This window comes from Mirounga angustirostris, unplaced genomic scaffold, assembly GCF_029215605.1.
Source record: "Mirounga angustirostris isolate CCGP_5_RB_7025 unplaced genomic scaffold, mMirAng1.0.hap1 SCAF_1, whole genome shotgun sequence".
NCBI classification, from domain to species: domain Eukaryota; kingdom Metazoa; phylum Chordata; class Mammalia; order Carnivora; family Phocidae; genus Mirounga; species Mirounga angustirostris.
Window position 1 is genome coordinate 70,322,755 of NW_026991709.1, and position 25,098 is coordinate 70,347,852.

The 25,098-nt window shown below is 45.2% G+C and overlaps 1 protein-coding gene across 1 annotated transcript; it reads left to right on the forward strand.

Annotated features, from left to right (window-relative positions):
* The first annotated feature begins 6,231 nt into the window (after positions 1 to 6,231).
* On the forward strand, positions 6,232 to 23,510 carry SLC51A (solute carrier family 51 member A). Its single transcript, XM_045902097.1, has 9 exons — positions 6,232 to 6,269; positions 6,839 to 6,969; positions 17,091 to 17,245; positions 18,370 to 18,443; positions 18,856 to 19,014; positions 19,589 to 19,700; positions 19,992 to 20,138; positions 22,449 to 22,554; positions 23,305 to 23,510. The coding sequence occupies exons 1-9, from the start codon at positions 6,232 to 6,234 to the stop codon at positions 23,508 to 23,510; spliced, it is 1,128 nt and encodes a 375-aa protein (XP_045758053.1).
* Positions 23,511 to 25,098: the final 1,588 nt, after the last annotated feature.

The following is a 25,098-nucleotide window of genomic DNA, read 5'->3' on the forward strand; positions in this document are numbered from 1 at the left end:
TTTGGTGGCTCAGTCAGTTAAGTGTCTGCCTTCAGCTCAGGTCATGGTCCCAGGGTCCTGGGATCAAGCCCCGTGTCGGGCTCCCTGCTCCGTGGGGAGTTTGCTTCTCCCTCTCCCACTCCCCCTGCTTGTGTTCCCTCTCTCGCTGTATCTCTCGCTGTCAAATAAATAAATAAAATCTTAAAAAAAAAAAAAAGACTGATGAATCACTGACCTTTACCTCTGAAACGAATAATACACTATATGTTAATTGAATTTAAATTAAAAAAATAATTAATTTTAAAAATTAAGTATTCTTATACACCTAGAGGTCATTTTCTTGTAGTTGTTTTGTGAATTGCCCTTTTACATTTTTGCTTGCTCACGTCTCAATGTGGAAGTGTTGGGGTATTTTTCTCTTTTTTCTTGTGTGATAAATATACATAACATAAATTTTACCATTTTAAACACTTTTTAGTGTCCAGTTCTGCAGCACTAAGTAAATTCACCATGTTGTGCAACCGTCATCACCATCCATTCCAGGCCTTTTATCATCATCCCAAACAGAAACTCTGTACCCAGTAAACAGTAACTCCTCACTCCCCCCGTCCCCCAGCACCCAGTAACCACTGTTCTACTTTCTGTCTCTATAAATCCGACTATTCTAGGGACCTCATATAAATGGAATCACACAGTATCTGTCCTTTTACGTCTGGCTTCTTCAACTGAGCATAATGTCCTCAGGTTCATCGTTGGCCTTTAGCAGCCCTGAAAGTTGGTATGTTGTAGCAGGTGTCAGAATCCCTGCTGAGCAGGGAGCCCGATGTGGGACTTGATCCCGGGACTCCAGGATCATGACCTGAGCCGAAGGCAGTCGCTTAACCAACTGAGCCACCCAGGCGCCCTTGACTGTGTTTCTTGAACAGTGTTTCCAGTTTGTCGTTTGCCTTTTGATTTTGTGTGTAATTTTTTAAAAAGATTTATTATTTATTTGAGAGAGAGAGCATGTGTGAGCCTGTGGGAGCAGTGGGAGGGGCAGGGGGAGAGAGAGAATCTCAAGCCTGACGTGGGGCTCGATCTCATGACCCTGAGATCATGACCTGAGCCAAAATCAAGAGTTGGACACTTAACTGACTGAGTCACCCTGGCGCCCCTTTTGTATGCAATTTTTAATGTAAAACTTTTGTTGTTTCTCTGTAATCAAATCTATTCATCATTTCCTTAGCACCACTTTATCTTACTTCGAAGTTTTCCCCTCTCCTTCTATCTGAGGAATACTTAACTGCATTTCTTGTTTTCTTTTCCATTTAATTCTTTAATCTGAAATTAATGTAGGGGTAAGATAGAAGGTAAAGGTCTAATGTGTCTTTTTCTCACATCATTATCGTCAATGATTCCAGCATTAGTTTTGAGTAAGCTTTCTTTTCTCTCTCCCAGCAGATTCTGACTTCTTCATATATGCCAAGATCTGTGGGTGGCACTGTGAGGGGCTTCCCAGACCCCCCTCAGGAATGAAGAACTTATCCCTCAGTTGCTAGAAGATGGCTTCAGCTTTGGGGAGTGCCTCCCCTCACGAAAATTACCTCACCAAGGTCCCACCTCCTTCCATAGCAGTTTGCATCCAAGGAGTGTTCAACATGAAGTAGAAAGGCCCAGACACTTTGCCCCAATGCAGAAAATTCTGAAGGGCCATCCAGCCCCTATGTGACCTCTGGACTGGCTGAGGCTGTTGTTGGGCCCTTCACCACAGATTGACTTCCCTGCTCAGTCCTGCTTCCTTTCCTTCACTTTTGCAGGCATTGATTCCAAAGTGATTCCCTAACAAGCATCCTGCATGCTGATCTCTAGAGTCTGTTGCAAACATTTTGTTTTATTTATTGAATTTAGCACCATATATTTTGATGTTGGTGGTTTTAGAATAACGGGGCTTTTTGCATTCTTAGTTGTCATTATCTGAATCCCTAAATTTATGATGCTATGTAGTAAACAAAACAACATAACACGAAAATGTTAACTAATGAATAAGCAATGAGGCCCCACTCAAACATCAGCTTTCATTCAAACTCGCATCTTCCTTTTCCTCAACTGCAATGCAAAACAATGCCAAGTGCAGGTACAATGAAAATTTATTACAAAGGGAGATTTAAAATCTTGCAAAAGAGGCAGAATTTTATGAGGTTGATAGAAGTGATATTGGAATACCATTTAAATCACCCAAAAAGTCATCAACCAATAAGAAGCTAGTCTAAAACAGCTAAAAGTTGAAGAAAGGAAAATCAACAAGGTTGACAACCTAGTAGGCTCTTCAGAAAAAAAAAGGCCTATAGCTTCACTGGTAAATTCTATCTGACATGAAAAAATGAACACCAGACCTCCTCAAACTCTTTCAAGACATAGAAGAGGAAAGAACACTTCCTAATTCATTCTATGATGTCAATATTACCATGATACCAAAGCCAGCTGAAGACATCACAAAAAACCCCCTACAGACCAATATCCTTTATGAACATACAGGCAAAAATCCTCAGCAAAATACTAGCAAACTGAATCCAGCAGCATATTAAAAAGATTATACACCATGAGCAACTAGGATTTATCCCAGGAACCCGAGAGCTGTTCAACGTATACAAACCGGCCAGTGTACTCCCCCACAGTAATAGAGAGAAGGAAAGAAAATATGTGGTTTTCTTAATGCAGAAAAGGCATTTGGCAAAATCTAACACTATTCCATGATTAAAACACTCCACAGGCTAGGAATAGAAAGGACTTTTCTCAAATGAAGGGAATTTATGAAAAACGCACAGCTAACGTCATACTTAATGGTGAAAGACTGAAAGCTTTCCCTGTAAGATCAGGAACAAGACAAGTATGCTTGCTTTTGCCATTTTTATTTAACATTATACTGGAAGTTCTAGCCAGAGCAATTAGGTAAAAAAAAAAAAAGGCAATAAAATCATCCACACTGCAAATCTCCATTTGCAGATGACACAATTTTATATATAGGTAACCTTAAAGAATACACACACACACACACACACAATCAGAGCTAGTAAATGAGTTCAGGAAAAGTAGCAGCATTATTCATAATAGCCAAAAAATGGAAACAACCTAAATGCCCATAACTGAAGAATGGATAAACAAAATACGGCATATCCACACGATGGAATATTATTCAGCCATAAGAAGGAGCAAAGTATTGGTATATGCTGCAACACAGACAAGCCTTGAAAACATGCTGAATAAAAAAAGTCAGCACGAAACACCACGTATTATATGATAAGTGTCTATTTAGGTAAGTGTCCAGAATCAGACCAAATCAATAGAGAGAGGAAGTAGATGAGTGATTGCCAGGGGGATGGGAAGAAGGAAGAATTGGGAAGTAGGAGGTTTCTTTCTGGACTAATGGAAATATTCTGCAATTAGATTAATGGTGATAGTTGCACAACATTACAAATACACGAAAACCCACTGAATTACATACTTTACCATGACTAAAAAGGTGTGTTTTATGTTATGTGAATTTTATCTCAGTAAGGCTTTTTTTAAAAAATTATTTATTTATTTATTTATTTTTATTTATTTGACAGAGAGAGAGATAGCGAGAGCAGGAACACAAGCAGGGGGAGTGGGAGAGGGAGAAGCAGGCTTCCCGTGGAGCAGGGAGCCCGATGCGGGACTCGATCCCGGGACTCCAGGATCATGACCTGAGCCGAAGGCAGACGCCCAGCGACTGAGCCACCCAGGCGCCCTCAGTAAGGCATTTTTTTAAAAAGAGAGAATGGCCTTTAAATATCAAATGACTGGGGTGCCTGGGTGGCTCAGTTGTTAAGCGTCTGCCTTCGGCTCAGGTCATGATCCCAGTATCCTGGGATCAAGCCCCGCATCAGGCTCTCTGCTCTGCGGGAAGCCTGCTTCTCCCTCTCCCACTCCCCCTGCTTGTGTTCCCGCTCTCGCTGTCTCTCTCTCTGTCAAATAAATAAAATCTTTAAATAAATAAATAAATATCAAATGATTGAGGACCCTTGAGGAAAACTGATGAAATTTCTGGGTTTTTTTCTCAAAAATGGTCCTTACACTGAGAGAGCCAAAATTGAAGTGACAGGCGTCCTATTGTATGATCATATAATTTGGTGAGAATAATTAAGCCAAAACAATGAAATGAAGAATGATTCATTCCTCTTGGGCCTAAAGTTCAGTGTTTGACAGCAAGCTGTCTAAAATTAGCAAGAGAAGAATCTGATTGGCTGCTCCAGCTCATCTTCTCTGGCCATACCTTAGCTAGGGATGGGCTGGCCTTGAGTCAGGCCATCATTGCCCTCGGCTAATCCATGGGTCACGCTGTCTGGAAGATGGCCACCTAGGGACTCTGGGTGGGGCAGCAGTGTACCCCCTCAGAGCTAAAGCCCTCCCTCTCACCAACACCCCATCATTTCTCTCTCCATTGTCATCCAACCTGCCGTTGGATGCCGTATCCAACATCCATAAGAGTCAGCCAGTCTCCCCCGGGCCTCCCAGCCCCTGCTGCAAGAAGAGTGTCAGCCCAGCCGCCTTCCTTTCCTGACTCCCTCTCGCTCTTCATTCCCCTTTTCCTGCCTCCCTGAAGAAGTTTCAGAGAACATCCTCAGTGCCCTGTTACCTCTTCTGGGGAAGTCTAAAGTTCAGGCCTTGGGACAATTAAGCTCAAGGCCTCTCACCAGGCTAGAGATGAATGACCTGGAGGGTGTTCCTGTCACATGTTTGAGGCAGCTGAGTCAGCCTGTGTCTTTGTCAGGGTGGGATCAAGGCAAGTGACCCTCTGTGGGTCAATGCCCGTGTATTCCTTTTGCTATCCCCTCCACCTCAGGAGGGAACTGGGTCCCTGAGACTCCTGGATCCCTACACTGTTCTGTCCTGAGAGGTGTACTTTAGGAGGAGGGTAACAGAGGGACAGAACCATGCCTGACCCTTGGGAGACATTTGAGGTGTACAGGGACAGCAGCAGAGAGTCCTCTTGGTACCCACCAGTAACTGCTTCCTCTGATTGTAGCTCCTCACCATCCCAGAATCCACTCTCTTGTCCCTCTCCTGGGCTCTTTTCTTACTTTCGGAATTCTTACCTGAACCTCAACAGAGCTCCTGACCTAGGTCCCTTTTTGCCTCACTCCACACTCTCATGGCTTTCTATCCAACCTGGCCTCAGAACTTCTCTGAGCCTCAGTTTCTTCATCTGTAAAATGGGAATAAAGACAGTAGTTACCTTCCAAGAGCAGTTGTAAAGTTTCAACAAGATAAGGAACATACTGCATTTCCTACAGCACCCGGGGCACCAAAAATGGTCAACAAACATTTGCTGCTGCTGCGGCCAAGCTTTCACTAGTTTATCAGTCACGTGACCAATTCTAAAGAGCATTCAATCCATATGTATTGGGCCCTGTGCCAGGAACCTAGGGGTACTGTGCCTGGGCTCAAATGGCTTTAAATCTACTTGGAGAGAGAAGAGAAATCACTAATCAATAAAAAGTTCAGAAACATAATTTGGCACAGCTTTTCAGAATCTGTCAAAATGCTCAGAAATCTCACTCAGCGACTCTGGCCTCTTAAGTACCCCTGCATCTTTGCTGCGTCTTTGGCTGCTGTTTGGCAGGGTAAGCCCATCATCAGGATGAGGAAGGCTGAGACTGGGGAAACCCACATGGGCCTCGTCTGTTTTTTCCAGCTCGTTCTCCCTTCTGCATGCCAGACCAAAGTGCCAATGCAGTCAGGGAGCTGGCCTTGACTCTCCCGTCTCCAGGAGACCAGAGATCAAGTTCCAGCCAGGTTCTGGGAGACAGGGGTTTGCTGACTGGTAGTATTGCAGGGAGGATAGAGAACTTTATTCCACCACCACCCTAGAAGACTCGTTAGAGGGGATGTAGCATGAGGGCTGGCAGGTGGCAAAGGGTAGCCAAAGGCATTGTGGGAGGGAGGCAGGAAGGACAACACCTAGGAGAAGGAGGAGTCAGGAGCCAGGGATCTCAGCCAGCCAAGAGGATCAAATTCCTCTGGGGTAAACTCTGAGATAAGCTCTAGGGATTTGTGGGCACGGGAAGCCTGAGAAAAGAGAGGCAGAGGAGAAGATCCTGCCATTCCCCTTACACGTGGCCGCCGTCCTCTCTCTGACAAAGGCCGGCAGGCAGCAGGACCAGCAGGAGCCACCTCCCTCAGGGCCCCCACCTGCCTGCCCCTCCTTGCCCCTCAGTGCTTGCTGGGAAAGCCAGAGAGGGAGAGAAGACGATGGAACCAGACAGGACTCAGATAAAGCTTGACCCCAGGTGAGTGAGGGTGGCAGGCCCAGAGCCAAGAGCCAGTTGCTGAGCAATGGTGTTCCCTATCACACTGGCCTGGCCCTTTCTCCCTCCTGGGGCCTTTGGCTCCCAGGACACAGGACGAGGCAGACGAATAATGGTCTGGCTGGCCCTGAGGTCCTGGGGGCCAGAGTGTGATCCTTCAGAGCCTTGGCTTTGCCCCTCAACTGGGAAGAGAAAAATCTCAGAGCGGGGGGCTGTGAGGGGCAGGCACAGAGCCCCAACCTGCTGTGGACCCCTCCCTGGTGCTCAGGGCCCACTCTTTCTCTGAGGCCCTGCTCTTTCTTTCTGGTCAGTGCCTGGCCTGTTGCCCCAGTGGAAATGGAGAGAGGGAACCGTGGACTCTTTGGGCACCGAAGCCAAGCCTGCCTATGGCCTAGGTGGCACTTGTCTTACATACTAGTCTGGGCTCATTTGCCATTTCCTCTAAGAATCGGGGCCTCGAGGGGAAATGTACAAGCTCCCTGAACTCAGGAGTGTTTGAGGGAGTGTCAGATAACTGGTGTTCCTTCTGGTCCCCCCCTTGCCTCCCCAAGTCCCCAAGTTCTGAACGTGGGCTGGTATCTCTACAGGTACACCGCAGATCTTCTGGAGTTACTGAAAACCAATTACAGCATCCCCTCCGCCTGCTTCTCTCACGCTCCCACTGCAGCCCAGCTTCTGCGAGGTGAGTCAGGGGCCCTCCCCAGGGAACTGGAAGGAGAAATGAGCATCCCAGCAGGAAGCCAGGACAGCTGACAGAGGTGGTCCTGAGCTGACCAGCCTGGAGAGTGTCTGTCATGGTGAAGCCCTTGGACAAGAGCAACTCCTCAAGGAGCCAAGAGGCCAGAGGAGGGGCATGGCAGCCTAGCCAGGGAGACAAAGCTGCAAGCTGGACCTCTCACAGATCCCAGCCTCAAAGCTCATGCAAGGTGGGGACACTGGCCTGGAGCATTGTTCAAACCCTAGAGCCATCCAGGGACTCAAGATGATGCCTGTATGATCCAAGCCCCAAAGAATCCTCCTTGGGGCCTGCATAATAGCCTCTTTGGGAAAGGGTCTACATCATTCTAGAGGGGCGGTCATTAAAACGTAGGCATGCCTGTAGAAGTATTCTGACCATGTTGGCCAATCAGATCTTATACTGAATTGCTTTTGAAAGTGCAGAGCAGAAGATGGGACTCGGTTTATTCCCTGGCCGCCTATATGACAACCAAATGATCCTAGCGTTGTTCTAGCAAATGTGGCTCCTATCTGTATTTTATCTTGTTTTCCTACGGCATGATTAACCACCTCTTAGATATTAATGAAGAGGAGTCTGTATCTCTACGGTATTTTTTTTTATAAAGTTATGTTTCTTTTTTTTTTTAAGATTTTATTTATTTATTTTGACAGAGAGAGACAGCGAGAGAGGGAACACAAGCAGGGGGAGTGGGAGAGGGAGAAGCAGGCTTCCCGCTGAGCAGAGAGACTAACATGGGGCTCAATCCCAGGACCCTGGGATCATGACCCGAGCAGAAGGCAGATGCTTAACGACTGAGCCACCCAGGCGCCCCTCTATGGTATTTTTTTTTTTAAGATTTTATTTATTCATTTGAGAGAGAGAGCATGAGCGTGATGGGAGGGGCAGAGGGAGAGGGAGAAGCAGACTCCCCACTGAGCAGGGAGCCCCATGTGGGGCTCAATCCCACCACCCCAGGATCACAACCTGAGCCCAAGGCAGACGTTTAACCGACTGAGCCACCCAGGCACCCCCTCTATGGTATCTTTAATGTTTTTTCCCATGCTCCTTCCTGATACCGTCACTTCATCGAGTAGACTTTCTGACCAACGGGATGTAGTCAGTGTGGATCAGGAGGCAGATATGGGCATGTGCTTGGACAACGTTCAGCCTGGTTTCAGAGCGAATGACAACCGCCAGAGAGTCCAGAGAGGCTTTGCAGCTACTCTGGGGTTCATGCCAGGAGCTAGCTGCTACATCCAGCTTGAGGAACCTCTCGTTCAGAGTGCAGCTTGTGGCAGGAGTGTTCCCTTACACTAGCAGTTGCCGACCAGAGGCAGTTTGGTCCCCCAAGGAACTTCTGGCAATGAGTAGAGACCTTCAGTGGCCACAACTAGAGGGTACCAGTGGCATCTAGTGGAGATGCCAGGGATGCTGCCCTGAATACAAAGGAAAGTCCCCCATGACAAGGAGTTACCTTGGCCAAAGTGTTGACAGTGCTGAGATTGAGAAACCCTGCCTTACACAGTAAAAATCGATCTCACGTTGCTTTGTGAAAGAATGTGCAAATAGAAGCACCAAGGATCTTCAAAGTAGGGAGACCGTTCTGGGTCTGGTAGTCCAACGCACTGCCTCATTCCCAGGGGGAATGTTAGAGAGTGGAGAGCAGGCGGTGGGCGCTGCTGGGGTGGGGATGCAGACAGAAGGGGCAGGCAGGTTCCCCGGATGCTGAGGAGCTTAATCGGGCAGGATTCCAGGTTGCTGGTGGAGAAGCAGGGGACAACCGAGAGGGCTGGGCAGGTGAGGTGGGGCCTGATGAGTGTCAGGCAGAGGAGTTGTACTTTATCCTGCAGACAGAAGGAGCCGGTGAGGGAGCTGAGACTGGGAGGGGCTGGACAGTGCAAAATCATTAATCAGTAAACAGGATGGACTTCGGGGAAGAAGAGCCTTGAGAAGCAGGGCTAGGCATTGGAGGTTATCGCCCCAGCCCAGCGTGGGGATCAAGAGTCTGAGCCAGAATGGTGTCAAGGAAAGACAGGGGAGGTTGGAGAACAGAGGCAAGTCGAAGAAAGAGCGGGCTACCCGGTAAATAGCTAGACGGGGTAAGTGAAGGCAAAAGAGCCCGCAACCACCACCCTGGGGCACGGGGTGAGGGCAGAGGCGATGACCCCCAGAAACAGGAAAGCCTGGAAGAGGCTTTGCCCTGAGGATATGGCAAAACCCTTCCTCCTCCATCTGTAAACTGTTGCCCCTTAAGTTGGTTGCCATTTGAAGAGGAGGTCTTCGGGGAGAACTACTAAACACGTTTTTGAAATGTCTGTGACATGATTGCAATGACAGTCCCTACAGGATTTTTTAAATGGACTGATCCAAACATTTCTGTGAAAGCGTGAAGGGCCAGGAAAAGCCAAGACAATTTTGAAAATGTGTATGGAGGGTACCTGCCCTACCAGGGATTACGACTTATAATAAGACTAAGCAATGAGTAGTAAGTGCAAGGGGCCTAACGAGTAGAAACACGGAACCGAACAGGGCACCCAGAAATAGAGCCCGTTTGGGCACGCACTCTGTGAAGGGATGCCACACACACCAGTGGGCAGAACGGACTCCTCGAGAAGTGGTCTGGACAATGTATTTGTCCCTGGGACAAAAAAATCCGTGGGAAAATAGCTCCAACGTAGCTTTAATGCAGACAGCTTAAATACCTAAATGCAAAATGCACACATTTTGACAAAAGACAATATAGACAGATATCTTTATGATTGGGAGTGGAGAATAATTTCTTAAAACACAAGAAAGCACAAATGATCAGGAAGATTGACTCCATAAGCAAACTTTTATACAACTAAAGACACTATAAACAATGTTAAATACCACACCCTGACTGGGAGAAGATATTTTCAAGCCTAACTAACAAAGGATAAGAAGTCAGTATAAGAGAAATTACCCAATACAAAGAGTGTAAAATATGTGAACAGACAGTTCATGCAGAAGAAACCCAAATGACCAATAAATGGACAAAAAGATACTCTACTCAGGAATTAGGGAGCCGTGAATGAAACAATGACATTTCCCTATAGTGAATCTGAGGTGACAGAGAGGGCTCGTGGACCACCGGTGGGAATCTAACTGGGAAAGCCACTGTGGAGAGTGATCAGCTCGCTGCAGCACGACAGATTCTCATCTCCTCCAGCCCAGAAATTCTGATTTTAAGTGTCCACATAAAAGAACTCTCCCATATGTGCTTAGCAGACACGTCCAAGAATATTTATGGAAGCATTTGTTTGTCATAATGAAAATAATATCAAGAAAACAATGTTAGGTGGGAAAAGCATTTTGCAGAATGATGCCATTTGTGTAGTTTTTTTAAAAAAAGATTTTATTTATTTACTTGAGAGACAGAGAGAGCAGAGTGAGAGAGAGAGAGAGCGAGCACAAGTGGGGGAGGGGCAGAGGGAGAAGCAGGCTCCCCCCAGAGCAAGAAGTCAGAGGGGGGCCCTCAGGCTCCAACCCAGGATCATGACCTGAACCTAAGGCAGACGCTTAGCTGCTTAACCGACTGAGCCACCTAGGTGCCCCCATTTATGTAGATTTTGTAAAACGCAAAGCAATATAGTATGTTGAGTATGTACCTATATTGTGAAAAATTAAAACATAAGTGAAAAAGATATACACCAACGTCAGAACAGTAGTTAACTCTGGGAGGTGAGGTGGGGAAGGGAAAATGATCCAGGAGGCATGTACAAGGGCCATGAAATACATCTGTAATGTTTTATGTTTCTAAAAATAATTTTTGAAGCAAAACTGGCAATATTGTAACACTCTTTAAAATGTGTTATGGGGGGTGCCTCGGTGGCTCAGTTGGTTAAGCGACTGCCTTCAGCTCCGGTCATGATCCTGGGAATCCCGGGGTCGAGTCCCGCATTGGACTCCCTGCTCAGCGGGGAGTCTGCTTCTCCCTCTGATCCTCCCCCCTCCCATGCTCTCTCTCTCTGTCTCATTCTCTCTCTCAAATAAATAAATAAATAAAATCTTTAAAAAAAAATGGGTTATGGGTATATATATTCCTGTTTGCTCTATTATTCTCTTTATTTTTGAAATTTTTGTAATTTAAAAAATAATTATAAAAATCATTTTTGATGGCTGTGGTAAAATGCTAGTCAAAAATGTATGCAATCTTAGAGTATAATTGCAGTAATACAATCGGTATGCACTTTAACCAGGGTGTTTTTTAAAGCTACTTTTTATTGAACAAATACTACATGCCAGGTGCTGTGCTAAGAGGTTAATGAGAGGATGAATAACCTGTCCAAGGTCAAGAGCAAGCAGTAAGTGGGATTTTACTTTGAACTCAGGTGTCTCTGACTCCAGAGCCTACGCTCTTAACTCCCATGAAGACAAATATGCAAAAACGAAAATAACTTTTAGGTAGGAACTAACTAGAATTATGGGAGATACTCTTTCAAAATTTTAATGCTCTAATATTGTTTTCATTATTTAAAAAAAAAATTATCTTCACTACTATTGTGGACACAGTGGGAAATTTGCTAGTTGCTAAAGGTGTAATTGAATTCAAAATGGTCAGTTAGACAAGCATTTCCCAAAGTGTGTTTTTTGGAATACTAATCTTAAGTAGTGCCTCATGAACACAGAATCTATAGAAAAATAAGTTTTGTAAAAGCTATATTCTATAACCTCCACTAGGAAATTAGTGTAAATCAGATTAAAAACTTGAGTATGGGAAGAAACAGGTTTAACTTTAAGGCATTTCCAAAAATCCTCTGGCCATAGAACACTTTTGTCCCATGGTATCTATTAAGATGCAGGAAAATAAGGTAGGGACAGTCTTCAAAGAAGATAAACGAGTTTTATGGAGAGCAGTAGTGTCAGGCTATGGATGCTGAGAATCTTCTCTCTCAGCTTTTGTGCTGGGGCAGTGGATACAAGAGCCTATAGATACTGCAAGTTGGAGAGAGAATATAGAGTGCCAAAGCCAGAAGTTACAAGAGATTGCAAAAGCATGTCTGTACTGAACAGTCACATATGCCCCCACCCACCTTCATAAACTTAAACAACTTTGTAGGGTTGGGTTTCATGGTTTATATCACTTCACATTCGCTCCCATTGCTATGGGAACACACACCAAGAGTCAGTGTGTGCAAAGGTTAAGAGTGTGGGCTCAGCCAGAAACCCCTGGGTGGTTTTTTTTGTTTGTTTGTTTTTTAAAGATTTATTTATTTATTTGAGAGAGAGAGCACATGAGAGGGGGGAGGGTCAGAGGGAGAAGCAGACTCCCTGCCGAGCAGGGAGCCCGATGCGGGACTCGATGCGGGACTCGATCCCGGGACTCGATCCCGGGACTCGATCCCGGGACTCGATCCCGGGACTCGATCCCGGGACTCGATGCGGGACTCGATGCGGGACTCGATCCCGGGACTCCAGGATCATGACCTGAGCCGAAGGCAGTCGCTTAACCAACTGAGCCACCCAGGCGCCCCAAAACCCCTGGGTTTTAATCCCAGCCCCATAACTTCCAGGCTGTGTGACCATGGGCAATGTGCTTAACTCTCTAAGCCTAGTTTCCTGGAAAAGCCTATAAAATGGAGATGACAATAGGAATTCTCATGGAGTTATTTCTTTCATTCAACAAATAGCCACAGTTACTGTTGCACGCATTTGGAGATGCAACAGAGAACAAACAAAGCCTGACAAAGTCTCTGCCTTCCAGGAGTTTACAAGGGTGGGGAAGGTGGGAGGGGGAAGGCAGCAGAAAATAGGCAAGTAAATAAATATGTAAATAGCCTCACTGTGGGAGGCAGATGGGGGAGCAGCATCACAAGGGCACTCAAGGAAGGCTGGCTGAGGAGGGGCATTGAACTGAGAACTCAGTGAGGAGAAGCCAGCCACTGGGAGCTCAGGGAAAAAAGCTGAATGGGCAGAAACCAAGCACCACCAAGTTCTGGAGGCAGCACAGCTTGCAGGGTTATTGGGAGGCTGAAGGAGTGGTAGGGAAATCCTAGACCTCAATAAACAGAGAAGACCGGAGCTGCAATGTTTGAGATGGGGAACACAGGGCGTGGGAGGGGATGAGGGATCAGTGCCAGAGACTTAGGGTCAGAGGCCATGACGGGGACTGTGGTTCTGGGAGTCAAGGTGGGGCAGATTTTCAAAGAGGAGGGAGCAGTCGAGACAGTGAAGACTGGGAAAGTCTCTGGCCTTGAACGGCTTTTGAAAGGGCTCTTTTCACTCTCAGCTCTCCCTGAGCCTGTGAGGACAAGGGTCAAGCAGGGGTGGGCAAATCCTGCCAAGAGAGCCTCTAGCAGTGACTCTGCCTTCCCACAACGGACACTGGTTTTGAGAAATCTACTGAATTGGGACGGCTGGGTGGCTCAGCTGATTGAACATGGGACTCTTGATTTCGGGTCAGGTCATGATCTTGGGGTTGTGATCTCAGGGTTGTGAGACTGAGCACTGGGGGGGGGGTTTGGGGGGGTCCACACTCAGTGGAGGTGGGGGGGATTCTGCTTGGGATTCTTCTCTCTCTCTGCCCCTCCCCCCCACTCGTGTGCACTCTCTCTTTCTCAGCCCTGACCTTTTTCCGTTCTCCCTACAATTATGTCAATATTTTTAGTTGGTTATCTTTATAGATTTATTATCCCTTTAGATAATTTCTTATTGTGCCAACCACGGGCAGTACTTCCTGACTTTGCACTTTGTAAGATAAAGAAAGATATTCGTGTCCCACTCTTTCCTTCAACTCTTTTCTACCTTTCTCTTCCCAAACATGGTTATAATTTTACTGGGCTAATTTTGCAATCTTCTTTGTTGACATGAGACCTTTTTTTAAGTATAAATTATATACAGTAAAAGGTAATGATCTCAAGTGTATATTGTGATGCATTTTTGCCAGTGTGTACATCTGTGAAACCACCACCTAGATCAAGAAATAGAACATTTCAAGTAACCAGTAGGGTCTCTTGTACTCCCTCCCCAGTTACTATGCCTCCTGAGAGCACTATTTTAACCTCTACCACCTCTACAGATCATTTTCCCCTATTTTTCAATTTATATAAACAAAATCAAACGGTATATATATACTCTTGTATCTGGCTTCCTTCACTCATCATTATGTTTTTAAGATTAATCTCTTTTGTTGCATGTATCAGTTTATTATTTTTTATTGTGTGTATATTCTATTGTGGGAATATATCACAATTTACAGTCGACCTTTAAATAACATGGGTTTGGGGCACCTGGGATCGAGCTTGACATCAGGCTCCCTGCTCAGCGGCGAGTCTGCTTCTCCCTCTCCCTCTGCTGCTCCCCCTGCTTGTGCTCTCTCTCTGTCAAATAAATAAAATAAAAAATCTTAAAAAAAAATAACATGGGTTTGAACTGTGCAGGTCCACCTATATGAGGATTTTTTTTCAATAAATATATGCACGGTACTGTAAATATATTTTCTCTTATGATTTTCCCTTTTTAAATAAAGATTTTATTTTTAAGTAATCTCTACAGCCAACATGGGGCTTGAACTTACAACCCCGAGATCAAAAATCACACGCTCCACCAACTGAGCCGGCCAGGTGCCCCTTTATGATTTTCTTAATAACATTTTCTTTTCTCTAGTTTACCTTATTGTAAGAATACAAAACATAATACATATAACATACAAAACATGTGTTAATCAACTAAGCATATTATCAGTAAGGCTTCCAGTCAACCATAGGCTATTAGTAGTTAAGTTTGGAGGCAGTCAAAAATTATGCACAGATTTTGAACTGTGCAGGGGTTGGAGCCCCTAACTCCTGGGTTGTTCAAGAGTCAACTGTATTTGTCTGTATTCTTGTTGGATACATATGAGCTGTTTCCAGTTTGGGCCATTATGAATAATGCTGCTCTGAGCATATTTTCAGTGTTCATAAGCACTCATTTCTATTGAATATGTATCCAGGAGTGGAATTTCTGTGTCATAGGGTAGGTGTATGTTTAGCTTTAATACATATTACCAAACTGTTTTCCAAAATGGTTGTGCCCTCCCAGCTGAAATAAATGAATTCCTTTTCCCCTTATCCTCATCAGCACTTGGAATCATCAGTCCTTTTAATTTTAGCCCTTTTGGTGGGTATGTAATGGCATCTCACATCTGTGTTGCCCTGATGACTATTGATATTTAGCACCTTTTATGCTTCATAAACATTTACGTATCTTCTTCTGTAAAGTAACTGGTTAGGTCTTTTTTTCCATTTTTTTAAAAAAAGATTTTATTTATTTATTTGACAGAGAGAGATAGCGAGAGCAGGAACACAAGCAGGGGGAGTGGGAGAGGGAGAAACAGGCTTCCCGCTGAGCAGGGAGCCCAATGCGGGGCTGATCCCAGGACCCTGGGATCATGACCTGAGCTGAAGGCAGACGCTTAACGACTGAGCCACCCAGGCGCCCCTTTTTTTTCATTTTTAAAAATCGTGTTGTCTTTTTCTGACCGATAGGAATTCTTTATATATGGATGGATACTGGTCTTATGTTGGATATCTGTATTTCAAATATCTTCTCTCAGTCTGAGCTTGTCTTTTCACTCTCTTAATGGTTTCTTTTGACCAATGAAAATATTTCATTTTAAGAAAGTCCAATTTATCAATTTTTAAAGTTATGGGTCATGCTTTTGTGTCCTATTTTAAAAGATCTTTGCCCATCTCAAAGTCATGAAGATATACTTCTCTGTTTTCCTCTAAAAACTTTATTGTTTTAACTTTCACATTTAGGTGTTTTTGGATGATGTGAAGGAGGGGTCAATGTTCTTTTTTATACACCAAAGGATATCCGGTTAACCCAGAACCTTTCTTGAATAAAACATCCTTTTCGCCATAAATTGTAGTGGAGTCTTTGTGATAAATCAGATGACCATATATGTGTGGGTGTGTTAATAATTTTTTTGTTTTTTTAATTGAGTGCTAATAAGTTTTTTAAAAATATTACACATTCTTCACAAAGATTTTGAAGGAGCATCTCTGAGGGTAGGACCTGGACAGCTAGTTTTTAACAACTACTCAAATGATTGCAATAAACACTAAAGAAAGCTACTGAACCACATTTAATTTAAGACTAATTATGAGGCCAACATGAGTCAAATGTCTTTGGAGTCTTTATGTGTATCCATTTCTCTTCTGTTAAAATCCCTTCCTGGGGTGCCTGGGTGGCTCAGTTGGTTAAGCGACTGCCTTCGGCTCAGGTCATGATCCCAGAGTCCTGGGATCGAGCCCCGCAATGGGCACCCTGCTCCTCAGGGAGCCCGCTTCTCCTGGAGCCTGCTTCTCCCTCTCCCTCTGCCTGCCACTCCAACTGCTTGTGCTCTCTCTCTCTGTCTCTCTCTCTGTGTCAAATAAATAAATAAAATCTTAAAAAAAAAAAAAAAATCCCTTCCTAATGTCCCAGTTTCATGACATAATTTTTGAAATCAAATTTAAACAGCCCTGGGGCGCCTGGGTGGCTCAGTTGGTTAAGTGACTGCCTTCGGCTCAGGTCATGATCCTGGAGTCCCGGGATGGAGTCCCACATCAGGCTCCCTGCTCGGCAGGGAGTCTGCTTCGTCCTCTGACCCTATCCCCTCTCATGTGTTCTCTCTCTCAAATAAATAAATAAAATCTTAAAAAAAAAAAAAAAAATTTAAACAGCCCTAAAGGATACCATTAATTACATTCTGCTTTAATTATAATGTTAATTGGTCCACGTCTGCTAGCATGACACCTTTCACTGGAAAGTAATAAAGTTGACCAGGCATGGCCAACCTCCTAATTCAAAATTTTTGCTAGTTAAGTAAAAACTTGTTTGGTGTCTATATCCTGGTTGAGGTAAGCCTTACCATTCCTAGAATTATCTGGTCTAGTCTTTCATCCATGCAGAAGAATGACTACTTTTAGTCACATGTTGGATATTCTAAGAAAATGCCATTCTTCTGCATGGGTGGGAGCCTAGACCAGATAATTCTAGATATGGTAAAGCAATTTAGATCCAAATGAAGAAGCCCACATCTTCTGCCCCTCGGTCCTAGACTTCAGCTCAGGAGAGTCTGCCCTCTCTTTCCACTTTAGCACTGGGCCCTATGGAAATTGCCCTTACAGTCATTATGACCTTGTTTGCCCTGGGCTCTGTCATCATCTTCCTGGAGGATGCTGTCTACCTGTACAAGAACACCCGGTGCCCCATCAAGAGGAGGACCCTGCTCTGGAGCAGCTCTGCACCCACGGTAAGGGCCTTGTAGCTGCCATTTGGGAGGGACTAAACAAGAGACAGGAACCATTTTGAGAATTCCTCTAAACTCAGCAATTCAAGTCAGCAAAGTGTTGCCTGGGGGGCTGTAATGGGATTTCCGTTTGCAGTCAGGACCCCATGCTTGGAAGGCCAATAGGCAGTGGGACAGGGAGTTTGAATTCTTAGAGCCAAGTGACAGCTGCAGAAACTGCTCAGCCCACCAGCAGCCCCACTCATTATTTCCTGCCACAGTATTACTGTTAAAAGCAAGCTTCCTTCCTATACAGGAAAGCAGTGGTTCCTCAGAGGGGAAAGAGGGAAAGAATTTTTTTTCCATGGGGACATACTCAGCTCTACCCTTACATTGTAGACCTTTTTAACTCACTCTCACAAACATTATATAGGTCTCTGGCTTGCTCCCAGGCCATAAGACTGGACTTCCATTTCCTTATAAGGTCTGTGTGTGTGTCCGGGGTGGAGAATGGAGCCCTTGAGGTCCTTTTCTAGCAGAAGACACCTGCTTGGGCCATCTCAAATCATCAGAGATGCTCTAGTAACATGTGATGTTGAAAAGGAAGGGTTGGATCTTGACCCAGTTCCTCCTAAGGATGAACTTACCTACACTACTCCAGGGATATAGGAAAAGAGCGCCGGACTTAAGGGGACCTGCTGTCTCCAACCCTAGATACAGAAGGAACTGACCACGGAATTTAAAAAAAACTTTAGGGGTGCCTGGGTGGCTCAGTCGTTAAGCGTCTGCCTTCGGCTCAGGTCATGATCCCAGGGTCCTGGGATCGAGCCCCGCATTGGGCTCCCTGCTCTGCGGGAAGCCTGCTTCTCCCTCTCCCACTCCCCCTGCTTGTGTTCCTGCTCTCGCTGTCTCTCTCTCTGTCAAATAAATAAATCTTAAAAAAAAAAAAAGTTATAAAAAAAACCTTTAAAAATTAGTTGATTTTTAAAAAATTAATTAGTTATTTTTTCCAGCCGACCACTTACAGTAATGACACCCCAGTTGTTCAGGTTTTGCTTCCTTGAGCCCTTGCCACAAAAGGTTTGACAGGGTTAGAGCACAAAGACTCCCTTCTCGCTGCAACCAGCTTCTTGCTCCTCTCCAAGTAGGTCGTGTCTGTGTTCTGCTGTTTTGGTCTCTGGATCCCTCGTTCCCTCATGCTCGTGGAAATGGCCATAACCTCGTGAGTGTCCTGCCCCACCCCCAGCTCTGAGCTGGGTACCCTTTTGCTCCCCACTCGCCCAGGACTCCAGAGTCCACATCTTTTTTTATCCCATATCCCTTCCATAAATCCCTGCAAACTAATTGATCATGAATCCAGTCCCCTTTCAACTTGTGCTAATCAGGTCTCTTGAACTTCTGGTTCTGTTCATCCTTAGTCAACCATTTTGTTCCTACAGGCCCCAATTCCTCTCATCCTCAGCCCCTGGACCCTGTCCTGTCTCTCCCTCTTGCTGGGTCACACATTCTGAATGCCTGGTCCCTACTGTGACCCCCTCAGTGAGCCCCACCTCTGTTGCACCCCTTGAGTCTGGTATCCCCTCAGCTGGCTGCCACCTCCCCCTCTGTGAGGCCCACCTCTGCTCCCACTCCAGGTTTTATGCGGTATGCTTTTACCTGCTGATGAGGGTCATAGTGGAAGGCTTTGGTGGGAAGGAGGCAGTAATGAGGACACTGAAGGACACTCCGATGATGGTCCACACAGGCCCCTGCTGCTGCTGCTGCCCCTGCTGCCCCCCATTCATGCTCACCAGGTAAGCTGGGAGGGAGAGGCTCCCTCGAGGAACAGGTTAGCCTCTTCCTGCACTCTCCCAGGAGCCTCTCTGGCTCTCTCAGCCCTGCTTCAAGTCTCTTGGAATCAGGCTGCTATGGAACAAAGCCAGTGATGAAAGGGTGGGCATCCCACAGCCCCCACCCACACACTGGGCACCCACTCAGGGGTGAGGAGAGCAGAGGAAGGAGAACTCCAATTTCTATCACTTAAGCTCACTGCTGCCTACAAACTTTAGCCACATGGAGCAAAGTGGACTTTGGGCTACTTACTTGTCCCTTGTGTCCATTTTGGTTAATGAGGTTGGGGTCAACATAGTTCTTGCCCAAAAGGCAGCCCAAAGGGCAGCATTCTGGTCTGGGGGTGAGTGGGAGACAAGAAGAGGGTTTCCAATGCTCTCAACATTCTGGCTTCTTCCTATGTCCCCATCCATTGAGCCATTTTGGTGTCTGTTATGGCAGCTGAGCTTCAGCTCAGGAGCCCAGTGAGGGAGCTGGAAGGTGTTCTTGAGGTAGGCAGTCTGTGGGGTCATGTTCCTAACCCTCTTCTTCCTTCAGGAAGAAGCTTCAGCTGCTGATGTTGGGCCCATTCCAGTATGCCTTCTTCAAGATAACACTGAGCCTGGTGGGCCTGTTTCTCATCCCAGATGGCATCTATGACCCAGCAGACGTAAGCCAGGAATAAGGGGCAGCAAAGTCCAAGACTCACTTAGTACCTCTGAGCTCTAGAAGGAAGAGCTGGAGCCAACATCCCCTGCAACAGGGCCCCACAGACAGGGTAGTCCCAGTAACAGTATGGCCGTGGAAAAGTAGAGGCTTGGAGACCCTGGTGGGGAGAGGAGAGTGGAACAGGCCAAAGCTTTGGGCCTTTTTTATTACCTTTCCCACCATGGAAGAACAGAAATAAAAGGAGGAGAAAAACCCTGCCTCCCTCACTGACTACTTTCTGATCTGCCACCAGATTTCTGAAGAGAGCACAGCTCTGTGGATCAACACTCTCCTCGGTGTGTCCACCTTGTTGGCTCTCTGGACCCTGGCCATCATTTTCCGTCAAGCCAAGATGCACCTGGGCGAGCAGAATATAGGAGCCAAATTTGCCCTCTTTCAGGTAACTACACCCTGGGAGAGTAAAGATGGTTAATATTAGAGCTACCAGTAACTGGGGTTAGGAGATGAGACTAATAAAGACCAAAAGTGGGTCTGGAAACCTTCTTAAGCCTAGGTTTCCTGTGAGCTTTAGAAAACGATTCCTGTCCCTTCCCAGCTTTTGCTTTTCTGTGCTGTAATAGCTTCCTAGTGCTGCCCTCACAAAGGATCACAAACTGGGTGGCTTAAAACAACAGAAATTTCTTTGCTCACAGTTCTGGAGGCTGGAAGTTCAAAATCAAGGTGTCGACCAGGCCATGCTCCCCCTGAAACCTATAGGGGAGAATTCTTCCTTGCCTCTTCCTAACTTCTGGTGGTTGGCCAGCACTCCCCGGCTGGCAGCTGCATCACAGATTTTGCCTCCACCATGACATGGCATGTGTCGTGTGTCTTGTGTCTCTTTTCCTCTTCTTATAAGGACAACAGTATATGGGAATAAGGATCCACTCTCCTCCAGCATGATGTCATCTTAACTCATGACACCTAATGAGTTAATCAACAATGATGCTGTTTCCAAATAAGATCACATTCTGAAGTACTGGGGGTTAGGACTTTAACATATCGTTTTAGGGGATGCACTTCAACTCCTAGAATGTGTATTATCAACCTTAAATTCTTCTACCTTTGCTTTTTTCTTTTCTTTTCTACCCAACACTTTCTAAAGCTCTATAATTCATCACCACCAGGAGCATCAGCATTATCATAGTTATGAACTACCTTGACCACATGTTAGGGATTTTTCATACATTACATCTAAATTTTCACAATAATCTTAGGAGTCATTATTATTTCTATTGTACAAATGAGGCCCAGAGACATCATTGGGCTTGCTCGAAGGCACATAGGTGTGGGACTAGAATTTAAACCTAGATCTGTCTGACTCTCAAATCCACATTCCTTTTTCTCATCATGCTGCCTGCACACCTCTTCTGAAAGTTCTCCGCAAGGCACATTTTTCACTTTGACACTTTCCATTCTCTAAAGCAAATGCAATGATTTCTAGTCCAATCTTGTTTTCCTTCTCTCTCCATTCTTTCTGTCTCCTAGCTAGGCCCTTCTCCTACTCCCACAGCTTCGTGACTGCTTTATAGTTAACAGTGTGCTTTCACATAAATTCTCATTTGATCTAAGCAGATGCCTCCGAAATGTGGATTTCTGGGCATATAGTAGGTAGAATTGAAGAAGAGAGAGGCCAGAAGAGCCTGAATTGAGTCAGGGACTGAAAGGGCAGAAAGGATCTGGGCCCCAGAAGTACTTAGGGTCTTGCCACAGTCTAAAAACCCTGTGACTGCCGAGCTTGCCCAGGACTATTGTGGGGACACCTGGACATGCTGAGTCTGCCTTGAAGAGGCTGATGCTTCAGAAAAGTGTGCTCAGGGAGGACAAGTACTAAGACAAATGGTGTTGCTGGAGCCTCTGGACAGAGATTTTTTTTTCTTCTTTTTTTTTTCTTGTTGTATCAAAATATACATAAAATTTACCAATTTATTTATTTATTTTAAAGATTTTATTTATTTATTTGAGACAGAGAGAATGAGAGACAGAGAGCATGAGAGGGAGGAGGGTCAGAGGGAGAAGCAGACTCCCTGCCGAGCAAGGAGCCCGATGCGGGACTCGATCCCGGGACTCCAGGATCATGACCTGAGCCGAAGGCAGTCACTTAACCGACTGAGCCACCCAGGCGCCCCACCAATTTATTTTTAAGTGTACAGTTCAGTGGCAGTAAGTGCATTCACATTGTTGTGCAATCATCACCACCATCCATTTCCAGAATTTTTTCGCCTTCCACACAGAAACTCTGTACCTATTGAACATTAATTCCCCTTTTCCCCCTTCCGCCCACCCCCTGGCACAGTAGAGATTTTTCAAAGGGCGCCTTCCTTCATGGCCAATTGCCCCTCATTCTAAGATCAGGGAATCTCAGGTCCTTGAGCCAGATGGAAATAGTCTTCTCTAACCATCCACCCTGTTCATCCACTGACTGTTCATCAGTAGCCATGGCTGAGATAGGGATATAAACATGGACCCCCAATCAGTTCTTGTTTCTTGTCACAGATTATCGTAAAATATTGGGTAGAAGACAAGATTGTAATTTGCCTAAAGATTAAAACTCCACAAAACTTTACTTAAGTGAGTTTTAGCCCTCTGTAAGTGCACAGATCGAAAGGTCAGTTGAATGCACTGTGGAAGGTCAAGCACAGCAGGGGGCCTATTGGCCTCAATGCCACGGGTGCTGGGCCCCTCCTGCCCTTCCTTCTCTTTTGTTCTGCAGGTTCTCCTCATCCTGACTGCCCTGCAGCCATCCATCTTCTCAATCTTGGCCAACAGCGGGCAGATTGCTTGTTCACCTCCCTTTTCCTCTAAAATCAGGTCTCAAGGTGAGCACAGAGAGTTCCTCTCTCATTCCAGAATGGGCGAGAAAGGAGGGTCAGGGAAGAGAGGACCTTGGAAGAGAGGTTGGGCCAGCCTGGCTTCTGTTAAGAATACTCAGAAAGGGATCTCCTGAGAAATCCTAGTGGGGTTTTAAGGAGATGGTGGATTCTCCGACCACACAGAGGAGAGCTGCAATCCCACAGCTTGAGGCCAGTCCTGATGGCCAACCTAGGAAGCTACAGGTTCGATCCTCAGCTTCTGGGAGAGGAATGGGTGTGGTTTGAAAGCAGAAGGTCATGCTGACGGGGGCGCCTGGGTGGCTCAGTCGGTTAAGTGCATCCGACTCTTGATGTCTGCTCAGGTCATGATCTCAGGGTTGTGGGATCAAGCCCCACATCAGGCTCCATGCTAAGCGTGGAATCTGCTTGGGATTCTCTCTCACTCTGCCCCTCCCCACTGCTCGATCTCTCTCAGAAAAAAAAAAAAAAAAAAAAAAAGAAGGAAGGTCATGATGATAAAACACACAAAAGAAATGGGGTTTAATGCTAGCCTCCATTTGCAGAAGGTAGAGAGTCAAGTTCTGGTTTTGGCTCTACCATTAATCTGCTATGTTACTTATGACAACTTAATATCTTTAGACTTGGTTTGAGGACAAATTGGAGAAAGTGTTGCTGAACTCATATGCCAGGGCTGCTGGTGGGATACCACCTCTACAATTTGGCATAACTTACATTATATTTCATTCCATGCTGCAGTGATGAATTGCCACCTCCTCATACTGGAGACTTTTCTACTGACTGTGCTGACACGCATGTACTACCGAAGGAAAGACAACAAGGTTGGATATGAACCTTTTTCTTCCTCAGGCCTGGATTTGACCTCAAAGTCCAAGGTGGACATTGAAAGAGACACTGATTACATTAAACAGGCACAAGATTTCCTCACTGTCCCTCAACCTTGACCAAATGCAGATGGATTCCATTTTTAGCACAAGCTGATAGATTACATTGAATATAGGGGATGAAGGAGAATTATGGAATAGGATGCAATTATTTTGGATCTTGCCTGGAGAAGGTATTTTAAGTTTTATAATAAACAGGATAGAGTTTAAAATTCTGTAACTGGGTACATTGCTTCTGTGGGTAACACTATTAGCCCTTGAAACTTCTGTATTCAAAGGTCACTCTAAATTTTCCCAAAGCCAATGAAAGAGGGGAAAGTATATGGTAGTTTGCCTGTTATAAGAACAGGAGTAAATCTCAACCAGGCAAACCCTTATGTTTATTGCAGCATTATTTAGAATAACCAAGACATGGAAGCAAACTAAGTATCCATCAACAGATGAATGGATAAGGAAAATGTGGTTTACATATACAATGGAATATTACACAGCCATAAAAAATGCTGAGACCATGCCATTAGAGACAACAGGGATGGACCTAGAGGGTATTATGCTAAGTGAAATAAGTCAGACTGAGAAAGACAAATACCATATGATTCCACTCATAAATGGAATCTAAAAGAAAATGAATAAACAAATGAAAAGCAGAATCAGAACTATAAATACAGAGAACTGATGGCTGCCAGAGGAGAGGGGGTGAGGGATTGGGCAAAATGGGTGAAGAGGGGTAGGAGATACAGGCCTCCAGTTGTGGAATGAGTTAGTCACAAGAATAAAAAGCAGAGCATAAGGAATACAGTCAATGAGGGGGTCCTGGCTGGCTCAGTTGGTTAAGCATCTGACTCTTGAGTTTGGCTCAGGTCATGATCTCAGGGTCATGAGATCAAGCCCTGTGTTGGGCTCAGTGCTCAGTGCAAAGTCTGCTTAAGACTCTCCCTCTCCCGGGCGCCTGGATGGCTCAGTTGGTTAAGTGACTGCCTTCGGCTCAGGTCATGATCCCAGGGTCCTGGGATCGAGTCCCACATCGGGCTCCCGGCTCAGCGGGGAGCCTGCTTCTCCCTCTGACCCTCTCCTCTCTCATGCGGTTTCTCTCTCGCTCGCTCTCTAATAAATAAATAAATAAAATCTTTAAAAAAAAAAAGACTCTCCCTCTCCCTCTGCCCATGCATACCTGCTCTCACTCTCTCAAATAAATAAATAAAATCTTAAAAAAAAAAAAGGAATACAGTGAATGATATTGTAATAGCAATGTAATGGGACAGATGGTATACTTGTGGTGAGCATAGCAGAATGTATAAACTTATCAAACCACTAAGTTGTACACCTAAAACTAATGTAACATTGTATGTCAACTAAAAAAAAAAAAAAAAAAAGGAACTCAACCAGGCAAAAATAGTACAAACCTAAAGTCTCAAAAGAAACCAGACTTCTGAAGATGTCATTAGGACACTGATGACATTAGACCTCATAGGTCTGGATCAGCCTCCCTTAGAGGCACAATGGCTTTTTGGGCCTTCTATGCAAAGCTGCAAAAGGATTTCCCTGATAATATGGTCATGGAACAATTTTGAGGGGACAAATTACGATGCAAAACCAAAGGAACTGAGGGTATAGGTAAAAGTCCCAAATACATAAAACATCTTATACA